The sequence below is a fragment of the Chelmon rostratus genome, chromosome 12 (assembly GCF_017976325.1).
Source record: "Chelmon rostratus isolate fCheRos1 chromosome 12, fCheRos1.pri, whole genome shotgun sequence".
Classification (NCBI taxonomy): Eukaryota; Metazoa; Chordata; class Actinopteri; order Chaetodontiformes; family Chaetodontidae; genus Chelmon; species Chelmon rostratus.
This window is the reverse complement of record NC_055669.1, coordinates 8,770,798-8,793,872: the sequence shown is the minus strand read 5'-3', so window position 1 is coordinate 8,793,872 and position 23,075 is coordinate 8,770,798. Positions and strand designations below refer to the sequence as shown.

Below are 23,075 nucleotides of genomic sequence, written 5' to 3'. Positions count from 1 at the left end.
CAGGGTTACTGCAGATTAAATTAAAATTATATTATACTTAAAATTTGGCAGTAGAAATTGTCTCATTAGTGAGTGAGGAACTTTCGGCGTTACTCTTTACGAAAAATGCAGCTCAGGTTTTGTTTTGATGAAAGTGAGAAGATCACTTTGGAGTTCATCATCCACACGCACCTCAGGGCATTTTGTTTCCCGCATGCACTGACGGTGACTGCTATCTCTGGCTAGGCTATCCAAACTGGCTGTCTGGCGGTCTCTTTCATAACTCCGACGACATCAAAATACATTCAATGAATGAAAGAATGACAAACTAAACGATTCGATCAGCAAATCCGCATTCGCCTCTGCGTGCACCCCGGCATTCCCTCAGACAGTTGACTCTTGGCTGAGCTGTTAAGTCCCTCTTTATTCCGCCGCCTGCTGCCATAAAAGCGCCGGGGAGCTCATTGTGCGGAGTGATCTGATACGGACTACACCCAGCCGCTGCCTCATTGCCCTGGCTTTCTTTGCTGCCCCAGCCTTGACGTTGGTTAACGTCGAAGTGCGGGTTAGATTGGAGACTCTAAATTCGTCCGTAGGATTTCTTCCGATTTGGCCGTCTCGTTTGGCAACCTCACTTCCAGACCTGTAGGGATTTTTAATATAGCGTCAATTTCTTGAATATGTCTTGGCAAAGCTACGTGGACAACCTGATGGCCGATGGCAGCTGTCAGGATAGCGCCATTGTTGGGTATAAGGACGCCAAATATGTTTGGGCAGCACATGCCGGTGGTACTTTTAACAATATCACGGTAAGAAGTCATAATTTGGTAGTGAGAGGTGAAAGCGTGGTTCCGTTTGACATTGTTGTTGTGTATCACCCACGCAGACGCTCAACAGACTGAATAGCGCTAAACCCGTTCCCCTCGCACTGTCTAAATGACTAGCAAGCTAGTGTCGTGCTAGCTTAGTGGGCTAGCTAGTTTATCAGTGGCCTGTCTCGGCTATTTCCTGCTAAGGAAACGTTGCGGGATTAGACCTCGTGTGGATCAGATAAGACTTTACTCATTGTGGCTTGCACGTACCAGCAAGACATGAGGCAATTATTTGCCGTGAACGAACACTGATGAAAATGTCAGGACACAGCAAAATGAACCCAACGCTGATTTAAAACCAGCGAGTAGACGGGTGTCTGACTTGAGAAAACGTGCATGCTTTTGTGTGCACGGCCGCTTTGATTAGCTAACGTTAAGCTGCTGCTTTGCCGGCTACCCGTGGTTAAAAAGGCAAACTGGCCGACGCTTGGTCAGCCTGTTATGAGGCTTCCTCATTATGAACGCGAACAATGTATCTGCACATTCATACACGGATATTTTTTGACGGGAATGACAATGTATTTTTTCTTTCTTAATTCATTGAGAGGGACGGCATGAGAGCCAGTCCGGTGAATGTACGTCACTTTACTTCCGCCACTCGCTGCAGGCAGGGACGGGATGAGAGATTGTGGTCCAAATATCAATAGATTTAAAGCTTTCCAACGACTATTCACAAACCTCCTCTCACTTAACACGAGGCTGGAGTTAATGTCACAGTTCAATATCCAGTACTGATGCCAGCATAGTTTTGGTGTTTCGAATAGGCCTCTAACTAGCATTAATTTCATTATCGATTGTCGTCTATTGTATGTCAGAAAAGAGTGAGATACTGTCAGAATAACTCCTGAGAGGCTGAGGATGTGTATTGATCTTACTTTGCACAACATATTCAGTTTACTGTCCTTTATATTACGACAGAAGCAGCAGATCCTCACCAACAAATTATTGGTGATATTGGAATTACTGGTTGATGTATAACTGATTATTGATTAAATTGTCAATTTTCTGTCAGATGGGTGATTTACAAATGGAGTAAGAAAGGAAATGAATTCCTCACAAAGTCAAAAAGCACCGGTTCTTTACAGTAGAAAAGTAAGAAAGCCTTTATTGCAATGGCAATATAAAGCCACACTATGCAGCCATGGAAAAAAGACCCTTTAACTTTTGTACATTAATGAAGCCTTGCCCTGACTTTTTGGGGCATTTACTTCCTTTCTTGTGGACATTGCATACCTGTGCATCAGGAGCACCTGCTCGTGTTACATTACTGTTAGATCCAAGAGGTGCTTCCAAGCATAATTAATATTGTCAAATTTAATATGTAGTAGTTAACAATTTAATGTGTACTAGTTAACATTGTCCCTTTTTAGACCTGGAGGAATTAAGCGACTCATTTAACTGAGAGTATATTTGTTGCACCCGTCTGAGGATCTGACTGACACTGCCCCAATCCTGTGGTTGTGTCTGTGTTTTTCAGTCTCAAGAAATTGATGTCCTTATTGGGAAGGACAGGGAGACCTTTTACACCAGCGGTCTCACTCTGGGCTCAAAGAAGTGTTCAGTCCTCAGAGACAGCCTCCAGGATGATGGGGACTGGACAATGGACATCAGGACAAAGAGCCAAGGAGGAGAGCCTACATACAATATCTCTGTGGGGAGAGCTGGAAAAGGTAAAAGTGTAGTTTCACTTCATCGCAAATATTAAAATGCTGCCTTTGTGGCTTAATATACCATAATGTTTTCTGTTATGAGAGCTGTCACACATTAGTTTTTTTTAAAGTTGTACCAACTAGGATAGGATAGCATCATCTGTCCTGGCCAAACTGTTGCTGGTTCCAGCTCCTTAAATATGAAAAATTGATTCTTTTGTTTATCAAACATGATCTTTGGATATTTTGGCTTTTTGGACTGTTGGTCAGACAAAACACGTAATTTGAAGACATTGCTATTTGTTATGCAGGGCATTTTTCACCATTTTATAACTTTATATAGACGAAAAGATTTAGAAAAAAAATCTGCAAATTGATTGATAATGATAATTGTTATGTGCAGCCTTATTGCCGGTGCATTTTCTATTGATTGACTAGCTGATTAGCCGTCTGTAATTTCAGCTCAAATTGCCAGAATTTACAATCTGCATGTAAGAAGTGCTCAAAAATAGTGTTTGTGCTATGATGCTCTCAGGCAAAGCTTTTAGATGCAGACTTGTAAGGATAAAATATTACATGTATTTGGTTATTAGTCTGAATTGAAAATTGTGAACCTCGTATATAAACCAGGGTTTGCCTACTCCAGTCTGTTTGCCTTTATGGTCCTCATTGTTGGATACTGCTCCAGTGTTTCTCACAGGTTGAGAATTTTCTCAGGTCTGTAGTCTTAAGACCTTTGGTAATTGGCTGCAAAATAGCAAAAAGCTGGAGTGCACTGCCAGATTTTGTGAGAAACACTGATTGCAATCAAACCAAAATCTGATTTCCTTCATTTTCCCAACACTGCCTTCTTTTCTATTAAGACTTTCACCTGTCATCCTTCTGCTTTGCATGTTGTACTCAATGGAGAGTAGTTAAAAGAGCACAGATTGTGTTACATATATTTAATTTTCACTGACAAGTGCAGTGAGATGCTGCAGTCCTAATACATAACCGTATGGAAGAAGGGGGTGCACCTTAGTTAGTCCCCGGCATGTATATTCATAGTCATGTTTTGATGTAGCAGAATGAGCCTGTCCCTTCTTCAGTGCTTTACCTCCTAACATTAAATGTTTTCTTTAAAATTTCCCCTGGCTCATTAGCGTTTTACATCTGGTTTGCTGGTAAAAGCAGAGGCCAGCAGGAGCTGTCCTGACTAATCAGTGCACTGATCTTCCTGCAGCTTATAATTGTTGCATTATGTACTGGAAATATTCAACCATGTGTTATGGATGGTCAGGGCTGTGTGGGGCCCACAAACTGCTCACCTTATCATTCAGTGACAATTCTGTATTTTAAGAAAAACAAGTCAGTAATAAATTACAATTTTTGGACACTGAATTAATTTTCCCATTTGTCACCACATTGTGTCAAGTGGTCAAATAACCTGGAAGTAAAATCACGTATTGCAGTCTGTGGTAGCAGAGAAACCCTGCAGACACAGCCCTGTATGACACACAGTTGAATACACTTGAAGTGACAATACTTGCCTGGAATGCCTTTCCTTCTCCTTTTCTTAACTGTCCCTTTTTTTTCCCTATCTCTTCTCTTTCAGTTTTGGTTCTTGTAATGGGCAAAGAAGGGGTCCATGGAGGCGGATTGAATAAGAAGGCTTACTCAATGGCAAAATACTTAAGGGATTCAGGGTTTTAATGTTTTCAAGCTCACTTAGATAAAATTGAGGGACAAAAAGAAGAGAAAAGAAATATTGCTGTTAAGATTTCTCCTGCAAGCAGTCAAATGTCTTGGAAACTTTTAATAGCAATGAAGAGTGGTAAGATACTGTGTCACCCTTGTTCCCCCCTTCATCCCGTAGGGGGGAGACTCTTCAATTTTGTTCATTTCTCTTTTTTTCCTTGTGTGCTCCAGTATTGGTTTTAGTCATGGGAAAGGAGGCGGTCCATGGTGGAAAGCTTAACCAGAAAGCACATAAAATGGCTGAATACCTGAGGAAGGCTGGATATTGAGCAACCTCTCCACCCATCCATCAGCTCACTCCCACTGCATTGTGTTGACACTACTTCCAGGATTAGATGGCATACAATGTTGCTTCCTCCCAGTCTACTTTTATACGCAGCCTTTTGTTTGCTCAACTCCCCCCACACTCCTTTTTTTTCTTGTTTTTTGTTTTTTGTTTTTTTTTTAATAAACCTTCCCCACTTTAACATTGTACTTCTCATGTTTATGGCACTACAGTAATGGCATGTTCCTTGAAATGTTTATTAACCAAAAGAGTGCAGCAAAAAAAAAAAAAAGATTGTGAATTGTAATAAAAGTGTAACACTAATTTGGAATAGAAAGTGGCTGATATTCCAAGGGGAAGTACACATGTAATGGTGGCGACAGTTTGTATTGTTATGCTTTGTGAGCATTAATAAAAGATGCCAGTTTTTTGTTTTTTTTTTCATCAGCATGTGGGCATTTAAAAGTTGCATGCATACCCTCTTTAGCATACAGATCCCAGCCCTATCCCCTCTCTCTACAGCATAATATTCCAGCCAAAACCATCTTCTCATCTGCCTCCATCTTCAAGCCCCCATTAAAGAAATGACAAATTCCCTCTGACAGAGTCCTGTATGTATCAATTTGTCACCATCAAGCACAGCTTCTTTTCCCCTCCATCACATGCTTTTGCTGTTGTACCTGAATGTGGTTTTAAAAGTTAATGATGTGGTGTTGGGCTGTTGTTTGAGTGTAGTGTAAGGTCAGCATTGCTGAGGTCTCAAGATATTGTCATGATATTTCACCACATCCAGGAGTCTCAGTGGACATTCCGCCTCTGTGACAGCTCAGTCATTTGTCAGTCAGCTTCTGCTATGTGCAAATTTCTGTAAATCACTACATGCTCATGTTTGTGAAGATATTTTTTTTTCCCTCCCCAAAGGACCAATTGTCAGTGTAAGAGGATTATCAGAATTACTTCATCTTATTCTGATTGATGATTGTTGGCATCACCTGTTGACTGTAAATCATTAAGACAACTTCAGATGACTGTAAAACATTTTACTGCTTCCTTAGACTTCAACACTACTTAAACTTTTCATCACTAATTGATTTGTTGCTAACTTCATATCCATTAACCGATGAAATGGAAATGTCATTTTACTACAGTATGAATGCATTTTGACTGTAAACTGAGGCTTGTTGGGCTCCAACACCTTGGAATTATTTGCCTTGTGCTTTAGTCATCAAAGGTGTATTCACAAATTGTCATAGTACGGTACTTAGAAGTATATATAAAAGAAAAAAAAAGATGCTGTGTACACTTAACATACTGAAAATGGTGTTGGTTGGAATAAGAACATTTGTAAGTTGTCTTGTGAAAATTTTCTGAGAATAGCTGTGTGTTCTGTGCCATAAAATCGATCTGATCTGTTGCTACTACAAGTTGGATTTTTATCTGCTGCCCCAGCAAGAAGTAACTTTTAATGGCACTTTCCTATGGGATATTTTGGCATCAGTAATCTCCAGACTTTGTGGAATATGTACAGAATTAAATGACAGAAAAATAAGTTTGCAATATGTTTTTTTTTTTAGTTGGAAATTCCTTCTGCCACAAAATCTGCTATTTCAAATGCCATGAATTGATGAGACCTGTTGTTTACAGACAGATCAAATAAAAGTTATTCCAACCAGAGGTAAAGCCAGTATGTCCTGTCTGTTGCCTTGTGAGTGCAAACTTGTATGCTGACTGATTCACAAGTTCGTAAGTGTAGTTTTAATTCAGGTATCCATTTGAAAGTTATTGTATTAGCATGATGTGCTACATTAGCAACAATACTGACTGATTTGCGCATGGATCTTGTACACTCAAACAGAAAAGCAGTACTCGGGCTATTCACTCTTAAACTAAGAGATTCTCTAATTGGAGAATGTAGTGTCAGGGGATGTAATCAGCTTCTCTCTCCCTGAATCCCAGAAATAACTAGCCTACCAAATTGTTTCTTTCCAGAAAGCTGGAGGAAAATCAACCACATTTTTAATGGGCTGCAGGCCGTCACTAATGAGAATTCATTGCTTTGAAGGGACTCTACCTACTCCAGTCGTGTCAGACAACTAATTTGTCAGGAACAGAAGCACATTTTCAGAAGTAGGTAGAAGGTTTCCCAGTTTCTCCCCTTTGTTTCCTCTATGTAGCTTCAAGGTAATTTCTCTGCCTCACACTATCACATGTATTCCATATCTGCTTATTGGAGCCACATGTTTAAACTGAGTGAAACATTAAAGCTGAACAATTCAAGTTTCTTACAGCTGCGCAATGGTTATGGTATAAATGTTATGTGCATCATTTTAGACACATTTTCCATATGACTTGCAAGGATGGCACACCCATGATAACAAGAAGAACCTTATCATATCATGCTTATGTATTTGTCCCATTTCTGCAACATGATTTGAGTGCCACTGCCTGAGGCCACGTGTCAGCCTCTCAGCTGGGGGCATTCTGGGCCACATATTGACGGCCCACTCTTAATTGCACCATTGGCAGCAGCTGCTGTGGTCAGGTGTTTGATGAGTTGTAATTAAGACCAAACTCTCACATGATCAGTCTTTAAAACCTCTTGTTCAGAGGGGAGTTCAGCATTTGCGGCATGCTGCTGAGGTGATCTGCCTGTGCAGTGCTTTTTCTTTGTTCTAATGGCGTGTAGAAAGAGAGGGGGCATTGAGATTTTATTATGTTTAGGATTGTTTTTGGTTGCTAGTTGCCATTGCACACAATTAACATTTAAGCTTAAGGCACTGGATAATTTGAGAAGAAACTCGACGCTTGGCTACCGTCGAGTTACAGGAAGTGAACTGCACCATGGAAGACTCTTAATCGGGCAAAATTCTCTGCAAGGTGCTCAACTCAAAGGAACCAAAGCCACAAAGAAATTGCTCGATGTTGATACAGATTACCAAGCAGACATAGGTATGTACAGTTACAATCTGTATTTCAAACCTGTACAAAATCCACAAAGTTGTTAATCCTGATTTTAACACTGTTTGACCTTTAGGCTTGTTACTGAATCTGTATGCACTGTTTGAACACTTGAATAATGATGGTGTACCTCTGAACATGATGCCTTATTTTGAAAAGGCTGGGGGCAGCCCAAAAAGCCTGAAGGCCATGGAGGTGACAATGCAGCAGTGGAACAACTCCTTAAAATGGAACCAAAGGTTGAATGTACAGGAGACTCCATGATGCTTCGAGTCCAAGATGCTGCTTCTACCCCAGGATCTCTATTCCTTGTGGACAGGGGTAAATTTTCAGTCTTTTGCATTTAAACACAATATTGGAAGCATGTGCAGGGTAGTTTCTTACAAGTGTGGTGTTTATCCTCTTTACTGTTAAATTTAATCTTTCAGGAAGTCGCCTGTCTCCTTTGCCTCTGTCCAAGTTGCCACCAAGCTGTGGTTACACCGTCAGGTCAACACGGAGAGATTTGCTCTTAGTTGCACCTTATGATGGTTGCTTTGTTGCTCATGAGGTGGGAGACTTTATTGTGAATTCATTGCATGCTGAATAATCTACACTTGTAACTTTATTCTTACTGGTTTCAGGAGGATAGCCATGTTCTCCCACTGCGTTGGCTGGGGTTGCCAGTGAGGATGTCATGTCCTTTGAGGCAGTCTTCACCTAACCCTCCAATGGTCACCTGCCATGCTGAGGGCATGGTGGTAAAACTGGAATGGACAATCTCTGTCGCTGAAATTAAAGTACATTGTAAGTTTTTGCCATTATCTCTATTTTCATGTCTTGTTTCAGGAAAGAAATGAATGAATGCTTAACATGTTTGCTGCACTCTGCTGTAGACATTAACTGTTAAACATGTGTAACCAATTGTTTAATGGCCATATAGATATATAATATAAAATCAGTTGTGAGGAAATTTTACTTCTGATTCTATAAAGCCTGAATTGCCCATAATTTCTCAATTGTTTTCTGAATGTTAAATGATGGGACTAAACTTCGATTACTGGAGAATTTGTACAGTGATGAAGGGTCTTATAGGCTTCCAGTCATGTGTTGATTAGCTCTCACCTTTCATAGTTGAAGGAGAAATACTTTGGCAGGAGGGTATAGTGTAGAAAGTTGTAACAGGCATCGACTGTAGGAATCTGTTTCAGGATTTAGTCTGTTTATAAAATTTTTTTCAAAGATGGCATATGGTTTGTTGCCATCATTCTTTGTTCGGGAACGGAAGACTGAGAATTTCTGTCATGGGACGTTGTCTTTGGCATTGATGTATTCCTTTTTACAGTGAATGGTAACTGGGAGCCTCTGATGAAAGCCTCACTTAGATGTGGGTTCAGTGTCGTTGTACATCCTGAAGGTGTGGTTATCTCTGTTCGTATGTATGCACCCTGCCTGGAGAAAAAGGTATGGCACAAATTTCTTGGGTTTAAGAAAAAATTGGTAACCAGAAGAGAAAAATGGGTAACCAGTTTTGTGTTCTAGGATGGAATGTACACCCTGGAATTGGCTGGAGATGGAGAAACTGCAATTTCCTGTCCATCACTGTCACCAGCTCAACCTGAACTCCCAAAAAACCCAGCAAGTAGTCCAAAACAAACTGAAACCACAAGCAGAGCGCCATACCCCTCGACCCCATCACATAACTCTGCTTCAACCCATGCTCCTGAACCTAAACCGAAAAATCCTGCACCATCTGCTGTTCCCCAGGTACCAGATTTTCCACAGAACCCAGAGGTGTCTAATGAGCAACCAAATAAGGGGCCAATGGATTTCTATCAGCCTCAGTTACCTTTCTTCCCTTTTTACCCCGATTTCTATTACCCTTACCCTGAAATTGCAGACCCTAAACCTACACCTGCTGTACAGCCAACCTCCCCTCTGATTAAGAAAAATGAACATTCCCAAACTGTTCCACCTGCAAAGCTGCCATTAACCCCTGAGGAACAAGTGCCCCAGCCATTTTACCCCTTGCCAACCCAGCCTGAAAAGGAACTGCCTCAACAGCCTCCAGCCACTCAACAGCTCGATAACAAAGAGGAACAACCTTTTTACCCTTACCGTTATCCTTTCTATGTTAAGCCACCTAACCCTGATGTCCCTCCTGCACCAAGGCCTGAACCAAAACCTTTACCTTCTACAGCTCCAGTTGTCAGAACTACAAAGGACCAAAGATGGAAACCTTCCTACCCTCTTCCAATTTATCCTCAACCAATTAAGCCTGAAACTCTCCCTACAGAGCCACCAGTAACTAAACCACCACCTAGTAAAGTGGAAGAACCTTTCCCTGCAATTCCACTTAACCACCCATTTCAGCCTTCACAGAAAATTGTAGAACCCTCTGCAAACCCGTCTGAGGGCCGAGAGCAGAAACCCCTTCATCTCCCTCCTTTTTATCCGTGGTACCAATGGCCACCACAGCCACCAGCATCTGAAGTTCCCCAAGTGCAACCTCCTTATCCACTGTATCCTGAAAACCCAGAAAAACCATTACCTGACCAGCCTGAGCTACCAAAGCCCCCAGTTTTTAAGGAACCGCAGGGACAAATGTACCAGCCATTCCACCTGTTCCCATATTTTCCTCAAGGTCCTTATGTGCCTATGCCACCCACACGCCAAACCCCTACACCAGCTCCAAAGGGCCAAGTTCAAACCCTCAGCACATTGCAACCTGAGGTATCTAAACCCAAAGCCCCTGAGAAATCACCTAGTAAACCAGGTCCAGAGAGCAAAGAGCCACCACGGCCCGAAGCCCCTCAAGGCCAAGTATACAATCCTTTCTATCCTAATCCTTTCAACCCTCAGCCAGAGCCTGAAAATCAACCAGCCATAAAGCCCACAGCTGTTCCAAAGCCTCCACAACCACCACGGTTTGAACCTCCACAGGGCCAAATGTACCAGCCATTCAACCCCTTCTACCCCCAGCCAGAGCCTGAAAATCCTCCAGCTGAGAAGACAACTGCTGCTCCTGTAGTAACTGAAATGCCTAACAAACATGTAAATAAACCATCTTACCCTCAATTATTCAAGCCACCAGGTGCTGGAACAAATGGTACAGGTTCCACTAAAAAGCCAGTCCAAACTGAACAGCCTTCAGCTCTCAAACCTCCAGATGGCCTGGTGCCTCACCACTTTAACCCATACTACTACTACATGAGGCCACCCCAGCACCCCAAGCCTGTAACAGTGCCCCCAACTACCAACATACAGCAACCACAACAGGTAACCGCTCCAGCCAGTGGTCAAACCTCCCCAGAATCTGCCATTTCACAGCCTAGTAATGGTGGTATAGTCAAAGTCCCTGAATTAGGCTCTTCGCCTGTGTATTGCCCTCAATTCTGCCCACCTGGATTTTCTAATTGCTGTCCACAAATTGCTTTTCATCAACATCTCCATCATATTGTACAGGCTGGGCCAGAAAGTAAATATGCACCTCCAGTATATCCAGGACTGCCATACCTGCCTTCAGTGGCATATCCTGGGTTTGCCAATGGCTTTGGTTCCACTCCTCCTCCTCCTCAAAAGCCAACTGAACCTGCCACAACTTCCTCTTCAGCACCAATTTCACCTCAGTCACTTCCATCTGGAAATGAAAAGCAGCCATATCTCCAGCCACCAGATGGCAACCCTGCTGCACTGCCTGAAAGTAATCCCAGCAAGCTGACAAATTCTTATCCAGTTTACCCTTTTGCACTTAATTCACTATATCATTGGCCATATCCTCCACAAAATGTGGATCTGCAAAATCTACCACAAAGGCAATCACCAACTCACTACAGTGTGCCCTCTAATACTCCACCTCCAGGGAATGAACCAGCAAATCCAGTGGTGCAATATGAGCCATATTCCATACAGCCTCCAAAGCAGCAAAATGACTTATCTGCTGGGGACATGAATAATCCCTCTAGTCCACAGCAGCCAGCAGCAAAGCCAAATAAACCCACAGCCAAGGAACTGCAGCCATCTAACACGCAATCTGGTGAATCTCAAACATATCCTGAAGTCCATAGTGAACTTAATCATTTTCTGGTCCCTTACTACATGCTTCAAGATGCTCAAGCGCCTATGCATAAAAAGTCTGCCCTTCCCAACCGCCCTGCACAACCAGTAGTGAGTGGCTCAAAGAAATCAGCTGGACATGACCAAACGGTGACTGCCTATTCTGAACCAAAGAGTTATGTGCTGCTACAGCATGGCCCACCAGGTAGAGAGGTCAACAGTTTCAGTGCACTGCCTTCCAGACACCTGGGTCATGATCCAAACTTGGCACAAAATCTTGCTAGGCATCATGGTAGCAGACACCAACATCCTCAGAATTTAAGGCCCTTGCAGGAAAAACCCCAACATCCCAAATGGCTGGGGAAAGGAATGTCCAGTCCCTTACCTGGTAATGTGAATTACATGCCAAGGCCTGATGATACATCAGAAAGTTTGCCGTTACCTTTCTCTGCTTCAGATGGACCTCATTTTGTGCCTTTGCCCCAGGATCCCTCTTTCAGTGTAACACATTTAAAGCCTGAATTCTTTGACCCATTCAAAAGCCTCTGGAAACACATGACACATCAAGGCTCCAGCCAAAAGATTCCAGCTCATGTTCTCGGAAATGCATTTCAACAATGGAGATCTGCAGCTGACCAAGTAAATGGTATGGTGTTTTATAATTTTAAACTTCTTAACCCAGTCTTTTAGACTAATGTGTGTGTCTCTTGCAGAACTGAACCAACCCATTCAGAGAGGAGGTGGAAATCTGAAGCAGAAATGAGTTTGCTTGAATGTGAATAAACAACTTGAAACCACTTACCAGCTTGTTATATCATTTAAATTTTTATTTCAATTTGTCTGAGGGTTAAATTTTGGGAGAGTGGGTAGGGAAAGTTACAAGTGGGCCTATGAGCAGCATGTTAGAAGTCCTTATCTTTTGTGATACAGGCAGTCAAGGACTACTTACAAAGTTGACAGTTGACTCAGTACTTGTTGGCATTATATCCACTGTTTAGAATCAACAGTGCATTGCCCTTGTTGAACTTATGTTTCTTGCTTATTTTGCTTTACCATGAACTGGTACTTCCTGAACATTGACCCATTCATGTAAATACATGAACTAGAATTTGCCCATTCATCAACAGTGGCCTCTAAGTACAGCCACCCAGAAACCTTCCGTTCTTGTTCCTAGAATCTCTTTTCAAAGTTTCTCAGTAATTCTAGTTTTTATTGATTAGTAAAATATTACCTGTTGTATATTTCCCCTTTTTAAATGTTTTTGAACTTTAGTTTTCATTTCACAGTGACTAAGTAAAAATTTGTTCATATAGCCTGTTAACTGCCTGACCTTTGGATATTAAAGGATATGAATATTTCAGATGTATCAAACATGGAGTTGTACAGGATAACAGTGTTTTTTTTTTAAGTTTTAGTGGAACTGTCAGTGTGTACACAGGAATGTCAATGGCATAAGCCAACAGAATTAGCAAACAAATTGTTTTGCAATCACCAAAAGATGGCATGAATGATTAAATGCATTTTGCTACCTGCTTTTCCTCAAAGTCCTGTGTAGAGGTTATTAGCCTTGTCAAACCTGTGAGGCCTTGGATAACTCAATTGACTGCTACAATTCAATGTACTAAAGTAGAGGTTTTTCAGTATAAGGATGCATGGTGACCATAAAGTAAGAGCAAAACAAGCTTTGACTTGAGAGATTTATTCAACATCAAATACAAATCTTGTCATTTTATATTTTACAGAGTTGTTTTGCAATGCACAATGCTTTTCTGTGATTCAGCAAATTCAAATAATGGATTATTGGTTGTTTGTAGGAAGTGTATTAGTGTTACATCTATGACGGGACATTTTCATTTATCAGTTAAAGTCACAAATTACTCTAATACCAATGCAGCTGAAGGGAGAAAGTATAGAGAGTCTGTGGGGCCTGAACACTTAGAAGAATCTGACCCTTCCTGGGCACACTGGCACAAGAGCAATAGGGTCTGTTTGAATCGCAGGGGTGTCAACCACTTCAGGAGCGAGTACAGCAGCTACATCTCTCTTCACCACAGCAACAGGCACCTCAGCACTGGCTGAGGCAAATGAGGCTGATACACTGTCAGCGGCTGGAGCAGGATCAGCAGCAGCGGCTGGAGCAGGATCAGCAGCAGCGGCTGGATCAGCAGCAGCGGCTGGATCAGCAGCAGCAGCTGGATCAGCAGCAGCAGCTGGATCAGCAGCGGCTGCAGCAGCATCAACCACTGCAGGGGCTACAGGTACAACTTCAGCTGACTCTGCTGATTCTGCAGACAGAAGGCCACTGAGGTGGGGGTCATGGTGAGCAGTCAGTTTGTGGTGTCTCAGACCATGCTTGTGTGACAGGCTGCTTGTTTGTACATGCACCACTGGTGGCACGACAGGAGCTGCAGCTGCAGTGCTGTTGGCATCTACAACAGGCATCTGAAAAGGTGTTCAAACCAACAGAGGATAAGGAAAAGTCATCAATAAAAATGTATAGTAAAGTTTGTGACTAATTTTTGCCATCAAGAATTATTTGAAGAAGTTAAATACAGTATTTTACCAGAGTGGAAAACATCCTGCAGTCCACTGAGTGATCAGCAGTCAAACCTCTGGCAGAACAAATCCCACGTACCTGGGAGAGAAAAAAGAAAAAACAGTTTGAAGAACAGTTTGAAGGGGAGCTTTGGGCTCTAGATTTGGCATTTGCCTTTCTTCTCAATCAAATTGCAATCACAGCTAGAAAGAGAAATGAAAGTGAATGTAATAAATGATTCCATGTTTAGAGAACAACTACTCCTCTGTTCTTTTTGTTTTGCGAAGCTAAACTGATGCTTTGTATACTTACAGCCATGGCATCATTCAGGGGCACACAGCCATCATCAGTGCAATTAGCCTCAACTACAACATATTCTGCCACATAGATTGGCCCGCCAGACACAACCTGAAACAAGGTATTGAGAAGTATCGATGTAATGACAGATACAATTTAAAACGTGCAGGTGCATTAAGTCAGGTGAAAGATTGAACTGAACAGATTATACTTTGGCCCACCTGGGATGACATCCTTCCAACCTCCAGAACCGTGTATGTTACGTCCACAGTCATGTTGTTGAAGGTTGCCAGAGAGGCATGGACAAAGTCCAGTGCTGTGGTGTCGTTTAGGGGAAGGAGGGTAGGACAGCCTAGGCACAGGTCCTCAGTTGACTCTGTATTTCATGAAGGGAAGACACATGCAGGTTGCTGTGTGTCGGCTGACACTTGTGCATGTTCTGAATGTATGTGTGTGTCTGTGTTCATACAGCCAAGAGAGGGATCTGAAAGATTTACCCTCTGTTTTACACTTGAATGCTGTGACAGTCAGAGCTCCGCCGACCTTCTTCAGCACCACATCACAGTCTCCCTCTACTGCCTGATCGGAGACAAAGAATCAGCTAAAATATCACAACAGTCAACCTGAACATTTTCCATTCTCATTATTATATAGGCTAAAATGATCATCATTTTTACATTTCGTTGAAATCCTGTAAATCACTTATGAGAGTGTGCTAGTGGCGTGCAGTCTTACTGTCAGTGCTTTGGGTCTGACTGTGCAGTTGGCAATAGGTGTGGGGTCCAACACATGACAGTCTGTCTCCAGCAGGTCAACTTCCAGGACATACGTGTTGTCTCCATCAGGCTGTGGACAGGTAAAATGAAACATCTTTTCTTTTTCTGATGCATCAGAAAATTATTTGAAGTAAGTCTGCAATGTGTTGACTGATGGCCACATGAACAGAAGCCCCTAAAGTGAAACGTTCCAGATGAACATGCATATGTAATTTGAGATGAGACTGAAAAGTAGAGCAAAGGAAATGTTGATTTTTGTTTGTGCAAATGTTTGCTTGAAGAGGCGCCATACAGCGGTTTGGGTGCATGAAAAAGAAGGAAAGAAAGAACAAGAAAGAATATATACAATTTAAGATGCGCAAGGATTAAGGAAGGTAAAGCATCATCCTCACCAAAATGTGCTACTTTATATGTATATGTGATTTTCTGGTTAGTTTCCAGAATGTTTACCCAAACCAAAAGTTTTTGTACTATTATTTGATGTGTTTTCCCCATTTTCATTATTCAGTGTTGTATCTACATCATACTCATACAAAGTTAGGCATTCATATCACAGTTCATAGTTTAATCTTCCAGGTTATCTGATCCTGCTATCTAATGGTCAAAAGTAAAAAAAAATGTGATGAGTAAGTTATGTTCTGCACCCAATGTTCTTGCCTCAAAGCTGAAAAACAGGAGAGGAATAGCAGTATCCATCTGTATAAACGTCTTTGCCTGTAACTGCATAAACTCTACACCTGCTGACTTACCTTAGTAAAGACCTTGATGTCCTCAATCCTGTTCAGTGCATACTTGTAGCCGTGGGCATGCTGGGCATTGAGGTAATCCTGAGCCACCAGAGCAGCCTCCTCTGCCTCAGGGGAGTCGCACTCAGGACGTAGCACGCTGACCTGAGCCCATACACCCGCCAGTAGTACCAGAACCACAGTGATGCCCAGGAGATTCATTGCTGTGAGAGATGTGCACGCAAGAGGTATCAGAGCAGTGGAGCAGATGAGGGCAAGAAGAAGAGGCAGAACTCATGCAGCCTGGGGTGTATATATCTCGTACTTCAAACCGGAAAACAGAGCCAAGTTAAACACTGTGATCATCCCTCCTGACTCCTGCGTCACATGTGGGTTGAACTGCACTCTGTTTTAGGATTGCTGCCAAAACAAACGTAAGCTGACAAAGTCTGGTGTGGGATGAGTGGTCTCCAGTTTAAATGAGTGATGGGTCACTGTTTTATGGTGAGACATCGAGAAACATCTCCACTGTCTGTGAGTTTCGTTTGATAGCTGTGCCCAGATTTGGCACGAACGTTTCCTGAATTGAATATCATAGAAAATGTGTAAGGAGCTTCATGTTCAAACACTCATATTGTGTAAGCAGCTGTGCCTCTCCGCTGAGGTCAGAGCGAGCATTCAGCTACAGCTGCAGGGCCCCACAGCCAGCAGGGGTTCAGTGACTTGCTCAATGACACTTCAGCAAAGAGGACATTTGCCAACAGGGGGGACATAGTTGAGGGACAGAGACACTCACTGCTGCCGCCCCCATATTTGCTCTGTACTAAACCATCTGCACAATACACTAGAGTCGCTCCAGGTCAGCACCAGGCTACAAACAGAGACACTGATGAGATAATTCCTAGTAAAAAGATGGAACCAATAACGCACTGACAAACAGTACTCACTTATCCACTTTTATTGTCTTTGTTTTTTTGGTTTACTTTTCTGTTTTTCACATCCCACTGCAAAAAACCTGAAGTACTGAGCCACCTGAAACGGTTGTTTTGAATTCATTTCAATCCCCACATGTCCTGGTTGCTAGTACTGTGTGGTTTTGCAGACATTTCAAAAATGTTCATCAGTGGAAGAATGTAACTCAATTAAGTAATTGGTGATTTTGATTTTTTCAAAAAACTGAAGGATTAAGTGTTTCAAAGGTTGAGGAAATTCTCCTACTTCTTAAACAAAATAAACTATTCAACCCCCCTTTGATCAGCTGTAAAATACTTCATCACAAAGCTGAAAACAGGGCTGCTTTTCTAACCTCATAAAAGTTGTTTTTTTTATAGCTTAACCTTAAACATCTACAGTTGCAGCAGTAATATTAATCCAAAAACAACCTGTATGATTGTAAAACGCTGACAGGGATCATTTTACGGCACAATGACTGCTTTTGCTGTGGACACCTAAGTACATTTTGTTGACAATATTTACATTCTTTTATTTAAGTGTGGATTTGAATGCAGGATTTTTACTTGTAGTGGAGTATTTTGTTCTATCTATGTATATATATATCTTATGACATATATCTATCTATCTGTCATAAGATGAAAAAACTCTTTCAGAGAAAACAAGTGTTTCCATCCGAAACATCCACACGTCTTTCTGGATAAAATCTGATTGGTCGGCGCAAGAGTGACGCATTTCATACGCGACTGTCAGTATGGATTGGATTGTGTACATGATGCTAAGCGAAATGGGCTGCAGGTAAAAGGGTTAAACAGCGAAACGTTTTGTCTTAAATAAGAAGTACATTAATTAGCAGGAGGTAGACATGGTAGACCTTCATCAGACAATAGTTCATCCCAAAGTTTCAACGAGACAGCGTGGCAGAAACGGTAAGGCAGAGAGCCCATGGCTACCTTCAGTTGTGTCAGCAAACCTGGCTATGCTAGCTAATTTTGCTAGGGTCGTCGCTTAGAAACACGTGTCAAGAAGAAATCCTGCCAAACTGTAATGTGTGTGTCTCAAAGCCTGGGGGAAATCAGATTTTAATGCTCGTTAACGTGTCTGCGTGCGCCATGGCGTGTTGCACATGCTGGAACATAGTAAGGTCTTAAACTGCAAAGTAAAGCTGTGACAAGTTTTGTATGGTTTGATATTCTCTGTGTCTTACAGCTAAAAATGATGCTTACATGTTAAAGCGTTTGTGAAAACAGATGTTGCTAAGTCATGTGTGCACACTGACTTAAACTGATTGCATTGGTGGAAGCAGTATTCACATCTTTCACTTACTTAGCAATAGTAATATAACAGTATGAAATACTTTGTTACAAGTAAAAGTACCACAATCAAACCCTAACTGAAGTGAAATTGATCTAAAATGTACCAAAGTATCTAAAGTAAAAGTATGTATGCAGCAGTGCTGCAGAATGGTTCCTTTCAGTGTTATATTACCATTTATAATGTTAGTATATTATTACTGATGAGTTGATATGTTAGCATCATTCTACTGTTGCAGTTGATAGAAAGAGAGCTGATTGTAACTTCTCTATGATATGTATGTGTGTTCGGTACCGCAAAGGAGTTTAAGTTTGAATTAGAAATTGGAAATATTGGATTAAAGTAGAAATATCTTAAAATTACTCTCCAGAACTTGGGTGATTGTACTGCCTAGGTAATTGGAGTATTGCCCAGCCACAACCTTCATGCATAACAATGAAAACTGATCAAAATCCAGCAAAAAACAAGTCTATTTTTTGTGTGTACCTTTTTTAAAAGCAAGATGAAAACGAATAGGAGCATTGTGTATCATAACAAATCCATTCTGTATTGTGGCAGATGTTCGGACTGCACATTTCTCTACTGAGGAAGCCGCCAGAAGCAGAAGCACATACGAGGACAGCTGAGTAAGATATGAGAACCCTGTCAAGGTGTAGGCGAGCCTGCAGGTACATCAGCACCCTACACTATTATTCACCTTTCCACTGAAGGTCTATGCTGGCTCAGCAGGTAGCATCTGACCTGGAGTTTGAAGGGAAAGTTCAATCTGAAACAGTCTTTAGAGACAGTGGACCATGGCCTGGAAAGTGTGTATCTCTCTGTCATAAAGAAGACAATAAAATCCACATTCAGCACTGCTGCATATGAGCTTTCTGACTCATAACCACAACTCCATGCTCTCATGTGACCCTCCATCACTCACTCTTAATCGCTGCAAGATGCACCGAACACAGAGCCACCGGCGCAAAGCAAAATACCTCAAGACAAAAAAAGGATTCATGTCTTCAATCAACGGAGTTTCTCATCTGTCCAGGCGAGCCAAGAGACGCTTGCATTGTAAATTACAGCTTTGGATGTGGAGGAAGCGGAGAGAGAAATGCCGCTTTTGGACATTGAGAGCAAAGAAACGAGCATGCGGGATCAACTCCAGCTCCTGCATCAGTGTAAAGACACAATCCCAGAAAAATAAAAGCAAAGCTCGTTCACCTCTTGGATATGATTTTGGAGGTTCAGAGGACACGCTTGGGAGGCAGAACTGCCTGCTGAAGCTGGGGGACTCTGTCAGCCCGTCAGAAACGTTCATTGCCTCCAGTTCCTCGCAGAACCCGGTCACAGCCACAAATGTTTCTGCAGGTAACATCACCATGACAACGGCGATGGTGCCGTCACAAAAAACAGACACTTTGGTCCAGCTTAGTGAAATTACAGACTCCTTCAAACATTCTCACACTGTTGAACCCCTGTTGAGTACAGACAGTGATGCAGGTGGGTTAACTTCTCATTTTAAAGAACCGAGGACACTTACACGAGCACAAACGCTTGAGGTTGATAACCCATCAGGACACTTAACCACTGTCCCTCGAGGTGAGGACAGGGCTGCAAACGGAGATACTGATGAGAGGAGTGAAGCGTCTTCTCAAGATGATGCCAGACTTAAAGTACTGACGAAAGACATCCATGGTAAAACCTTTTTCACTTCTTCACTATTTTTACTGCTGTGTTTTTCCCAGCTGTTTCAGATTGCTTGTGCATTGCTTGCATGTTTCCTTGTTTCTCTAGAATTTCTTGAGGACTTCTACAGAATATATGGAAGTTTCATCCCACTACAAAAGAGCGATGTGTTGACACACCTGAAGAGGAGGTTTAACTCTGATTTCAGTGACAGGTAAATCTTTTTTTAGAAATCCAAATCCGACTGTCACTGTGAATCTCTGTTTGCATATTTAAAGCCTCTTGATTCAACAGCAGTATGTTTTAGTTGTAAGTTTTTGAAGTGTTTATAGGTGGAGCATTCGGAGTTATAGTTTTATTCCCGGACTAATTGTATTTTGCTTTCCTACCTCTGCAGGAAAGATCTAATCTTCCCAGAAGTTACCAAATACCGAACTGCCATCATTCAGAAACCTGTTCCCTCCTTCCAGGTGGTCTACAAGAAACACACACTGACACTGGACGATTTGTCTACACTGGCGGATCAGAACTGGCTCAATGACCAGGTTGTCATTTAACACAGCATGAACTTCAGTTCTTCGTGCAGATTTCTGAGTGGAGAGATTCATGTGATGAGCAAAACCTGCATGTCTATGCTAAATGTAACTGGCATATTTGGTTTGTTTCGGCTCCAGGTCATGAACATGTATGGAGAATTGATAATGGAATCTGCCCATCACAAGGTAATCTTAAATGCTGTGTAGACAGCAAGAGTAGCATGTTTTCTTTTCTTATTATAATTGGAACACCTGATGGGTGAAGTTGTTACCTAGCAGGGTTATTGAAATATTGTCAGTAATTAAAGGAATAGTTTGACATTTTCATTGACATTGTGGGAGATTTTCCCTAAATGTCAAACTGTTCCTTTAATTAATCATGACACTTGCCTATAATCTAGACTTTATCTCAATCAGAGAATTGTCCTATTTTGTTGTATCTAAACAGTACTTGAAGAACTTTAAGACAGCACCATGTTGAAAGTGCTATCAGGCCCAGGTCTATTTCTTTAAAGCTTACCCATTCTGGTTAGAATAAATTATACTAAATTATTTTATTTTCATTTTATTTATTTATTTTTTTTAATCTAACTTTGTCTCTACTCTTAGGTCCATTTTCTCAACAGCTTCTTCCACAGGCAGCTCATGACTAAAGGATATGATGGTGTTAAGAGATGGACAAAGCAGGTTAGGACTAAGATGAAAGTGGTTTGATCATTTATCAGTGTTTATGATATAGATTGCTGCTGTCAGGCACAGATTTGGAAAAAGAAACACATGATCAACTGACTTTAGAAATGAAGAGAAAGCAGAGTGAGAAGCTTTAACCTGGTCTTTCTTGTACAGGTGGATTTGTTTTCTAAGAGTTTGCTTTTGGTGCCCATCCACTTGGAGGTTCACTGGTGTCTGGTGACCGCTGACATTGTTAAAAAGAAGATCTGCCTTTACGACTCTCAAGGGAATGCACTCCGGAAGGTAGCAAGGGTAACTAAAGATTTTCATGTTTTTTTTTTTTTTCCCCCACTCTAATACATGTTTCAGCTGCTTTTCCTGGAATACGTTTTTGTAACTGTGTTTTTCTTCTGCATGCTTTGCTGATAACAGAACATCCTGAAATACTTGATGACAGAAGCGAAGGAGAAGAAGCAGACAGCTTTTGAAAATGACTGGGCTGTGTCGTTCGATGAGGTATGGACTGTTGATGGCGCTGCCTGTAATGACACAAAACAAAAACTAAAGGCATAAAGGAACAAAACAGATCAGAAAGAGGCCATATTGGGGCAGAAAGCGTCATCTGCTGGAGTTTCACCTGACACACTCACTGACATGATGTCTTGTCTCCCCCTGCTGTCCTTCACAGAAAATCCCACAACAGACCAACGAAAATGACTGTGGAGTTTTTGTCTTGGAGGTACCGACATGCTTTTCAAGCCTGATACTTTAAACATTATAGTCTGTGATTGTTTCAGCTGTTCACTATTTACATATTAACGCTTGTCTTTACAGTATTCCAGATGCCTTGCCCTGGGAAAAGCTCTGCAGTTTTCACAGAAGGACATACCAAAGATACGCAAGCGGATCTATAAAGAGCTCTGTGATTGTAAGCTCCATGAGCGGGACTGACCATATTCAACATGTGCTGCTTTTGCTGTTTAGGGTAGGAAATGAGCAATCCACACTTTCTCACACTGTCTCTGTGTAGGGCTGGATTAGCTGTAACAGCCTTACAGCACTGTGTGAGTGAGTACATATGGCTGGCCCCAGTAAGAGAGTATCAGTCTTCTACCAGGTGCACTGTGCATACTAAATCATAATCCTTCTACTGTTACTGTATTTATGCGACCAATATTTAATCAGGCATGCTACTTGATAAAAGGGAAGAGCTTGTCTTGTAGTTTACACATCTACAGTGCACCAACAGAGCCTTACTCAATGATCGGAACAGATCTAATCTGTCACGGCCCACGTCTGTGTTTAGGTGCTGCTTATTTTCTGTTAACATATCTGTTCACCTTATTTGCACATTTGAAGTCTCATTTTGCATTGTTTGACGTTTGTTTGCATCATAGTTTACCTGTCAACGCCAGAACACTTAATAGAAGCTATGTGAATTTGTATTTTGTGAACTGGAATCAGTTATTTTTGTTTGTTAAATGAAAAAAAGAAAGTACATGAAGTTTTAAATAAAAGCAGTTTCCAAACATTTCACCAAGTTTATTATCTGTTTTCATTGTACAGATCAGGTACTGTATATACTGCAGAATAGCCTTCATCAATTTATATTAGGTGCATACACTTCTGTATTTATAAATACACAACTTCCTAGCCATTGACTTATTAATATTGAGAAGATTATAACTGTATGTCCCTGAACAGTTATAAAACATACACTGGTCAGAGAGCAGCACTCCAGATAAGAAGTGGAAATTTAAGGCACAGGACAAACTCTAATGTATGATTTTCAGTGTGAAAACCAGATAAAATGCATTCATATACTGTAATAAATATGGTGTAATATTCATTACCAAACATATCTGTTCACAACAGAAACATTTCTATGAATGATCTTGCCAGTACAGTGAAATGAATGAAATACAGTTTCATACAAAATGTATATTCATTACAGCTGTTCCCTGTCTCGTCTGTTCTAGTGAACTCACTCCTTTGTGGAGCTGAGATCAGAAAAACTTTCATGGGTGTAAAAAAACCCCCCCAAAAATTACAGATGTGGCTATCTTCCTTTAGGTATAAAGCATCACAGACCAGCTGAATTG

At 41.5% G+C, this 23,075-nt stretch overlaps 3 protein-coding genes across 6 annotated transcripts; 2 read left to right on the top strand and 1 right to left on the bottom strand.

Moving 5' to 3' along the window:
• The first annotated feature begins 459 nt into the window (after window positions 1-459).
• Window positions 460-4,839, top strand: LOC121614728 (profilin-2-like). Of its 2 annotated transcripts, none has more exons than XM_041948757.1 (3): window positions 460-788; window positions 2,329-2,521; window positions 4,095-4,392. In XM_041948757.1, the coding sequence occupies exons 1-3, from the start codon at window positions 660-662 to the stop codon at window positions 4,190-4,192; spliced, it is 420 nt and encodes a 139-aa protein (XP_041804691.1). In that variant the 5' UTR covers window positions 460-659; the 3' UTR covers window positions 4,193-4,392. The 2 variants fall into 2 exon arrangements, with proteins under 2 accessions (XP_041804691.1, XP_041804689.1); XM_041948755.1 differs by lacking the exon at window positions 4,095-4,392 and adding an exon at window positions 4,409-4,839 and having other exon boundaries at window positions 465-788.
• An 8,591-nt stretch (window positions 4,840-13,430) lies between these two features.
• On the bottom strand, window positions 13,431-16,051 carry LOC121615503 (alpha-2-HS-glycoprotein-like). The gene is made up of 7 exons (XM_041949873.1): window positions 15,854-16,051; window positions 15,064-15,174; window positions 14,826-14,907; window positions 14,550-14,704; window positions 14,344-14,439; window positions 14,059-14,130; window positions 13,431-13,937 (listed from the first exon to the last, which is right to left on the bottom strand). The coding sequence occupies exons 1-7, from the start codon at window positions 16,049-16,051 to the stop codon at window positions 13,431-13,433; spliced, it is 1,221 nt and encodes a 406-aa protein (XP_041805807.1).
• A 1,487-nt stretch (window positions 16,052-17,538) lies between these two features.
• Window positions 17,539-22,501, top strand: LOC121615351 (sentrin-specific protease 5-like). Of its 3 annotated transcripts, XM_041949680.1 has the most exons (10): window positions 17,545-17,709; window positions 18,653-19,774; window positions 19,874-19,979; window positions 20,163-20,310; window positions 20,440-20,487; window positions 20,911-20,988; window positions 21,148-21,285; window positions 21,406-21,489; window positions 21,662-21,712; window positions 21,808-22,501. In XM_041949680.1, exons 2-10 carry the CDS (start codon window positions 18,958-18,960, stop codon window positions 21,922-21,924), a joined length of 1,587 nt encoding a protein of 528 aa, XP_041805614.1. In that variant the 5' UTR covers window positions 17,545-17,709; window positions 18,653-18,957; the 3' UTR covers window positions 21,925-22,501. The 3 variants fall into 3 exon arrangements, with proteins under 3 accessions (XP_041805613.1, XP_041805614.1, XP_041805612.1); XM_041949679.1 differs by having other exon boundaries at window positions 17,539-17,578; window positions 18,653-19,979; XM_041949678.1 differs by having other exon boundaries at window positions 18,653-19,979.
• Window positions 22,502-23,075: the final 574 nt, after the last annotated feature.

Bases quoted from the DNA above. Each gene is read 5' to 3' on its own strand.
- LOC121615351 (XM_041949679.1), top strand. From the start codon at position 18,958: ATGAGCTTTCTGACTCATAACCACAACTCCATGCTCTCATGTGACCCT. The intron at 20,989-21,147 runs GTTAGGACTAAG...TTTCTTGTACAG, and splicing joins TTAAGAGATGGACAAAGCAG to GTGGATTTGTTTTCTAAGAG. The intron at 21,490-21,661 runs GTATGGACTGTT...TGTCCTTCACAG, and splicing joins GGGCTGTGTCGTTCGATGAG to AAAATCCCACAACAGACCAA.
- LOC121615503 (XM_041949873.1), bottom strand. From the start codon at position 16,051: ATGAATCTCCTGGGCATCACTGTGGTTCTGGTACTACTGGCGGGTGTA. The intron at 14,705-14,825 runs GTAAATCTTTCA...CATGAAATACAG, and splicing joins ATTCAAGTGTAAAACAGAGG to AGTCAACTGAGGACCTGTGC. The intron at 14,131-14,343 runs GTAAGTATACAA...TTTCTCTCCCAG, and splicing joins CCCTGAATGATGCCATGGCT to GTACGTGGGATTTGTTCTGC.
- LOC121614728 (XM_041948755.1), top strand. From the start codon at position 660: ATGTCTTGGCAAAGCTACGTGGACAACCTGATGGCCGATGGCAGCTGT. The intron at 789-2,328 runs GTAAGAAGTCAT...TGTGTTTTTCAG, and splicing joins GTACTTTTAACAATATCACG to TCTCAAGAAATTGATGTCCT. The intron at 2,522-4,408 runs GTAAAAGTGTAG...TGTGTGCTCCAG, and splicing joins TGTGGGGAGAGCTGGAAAAG to TATTGGTTTTAGTCATGGGA.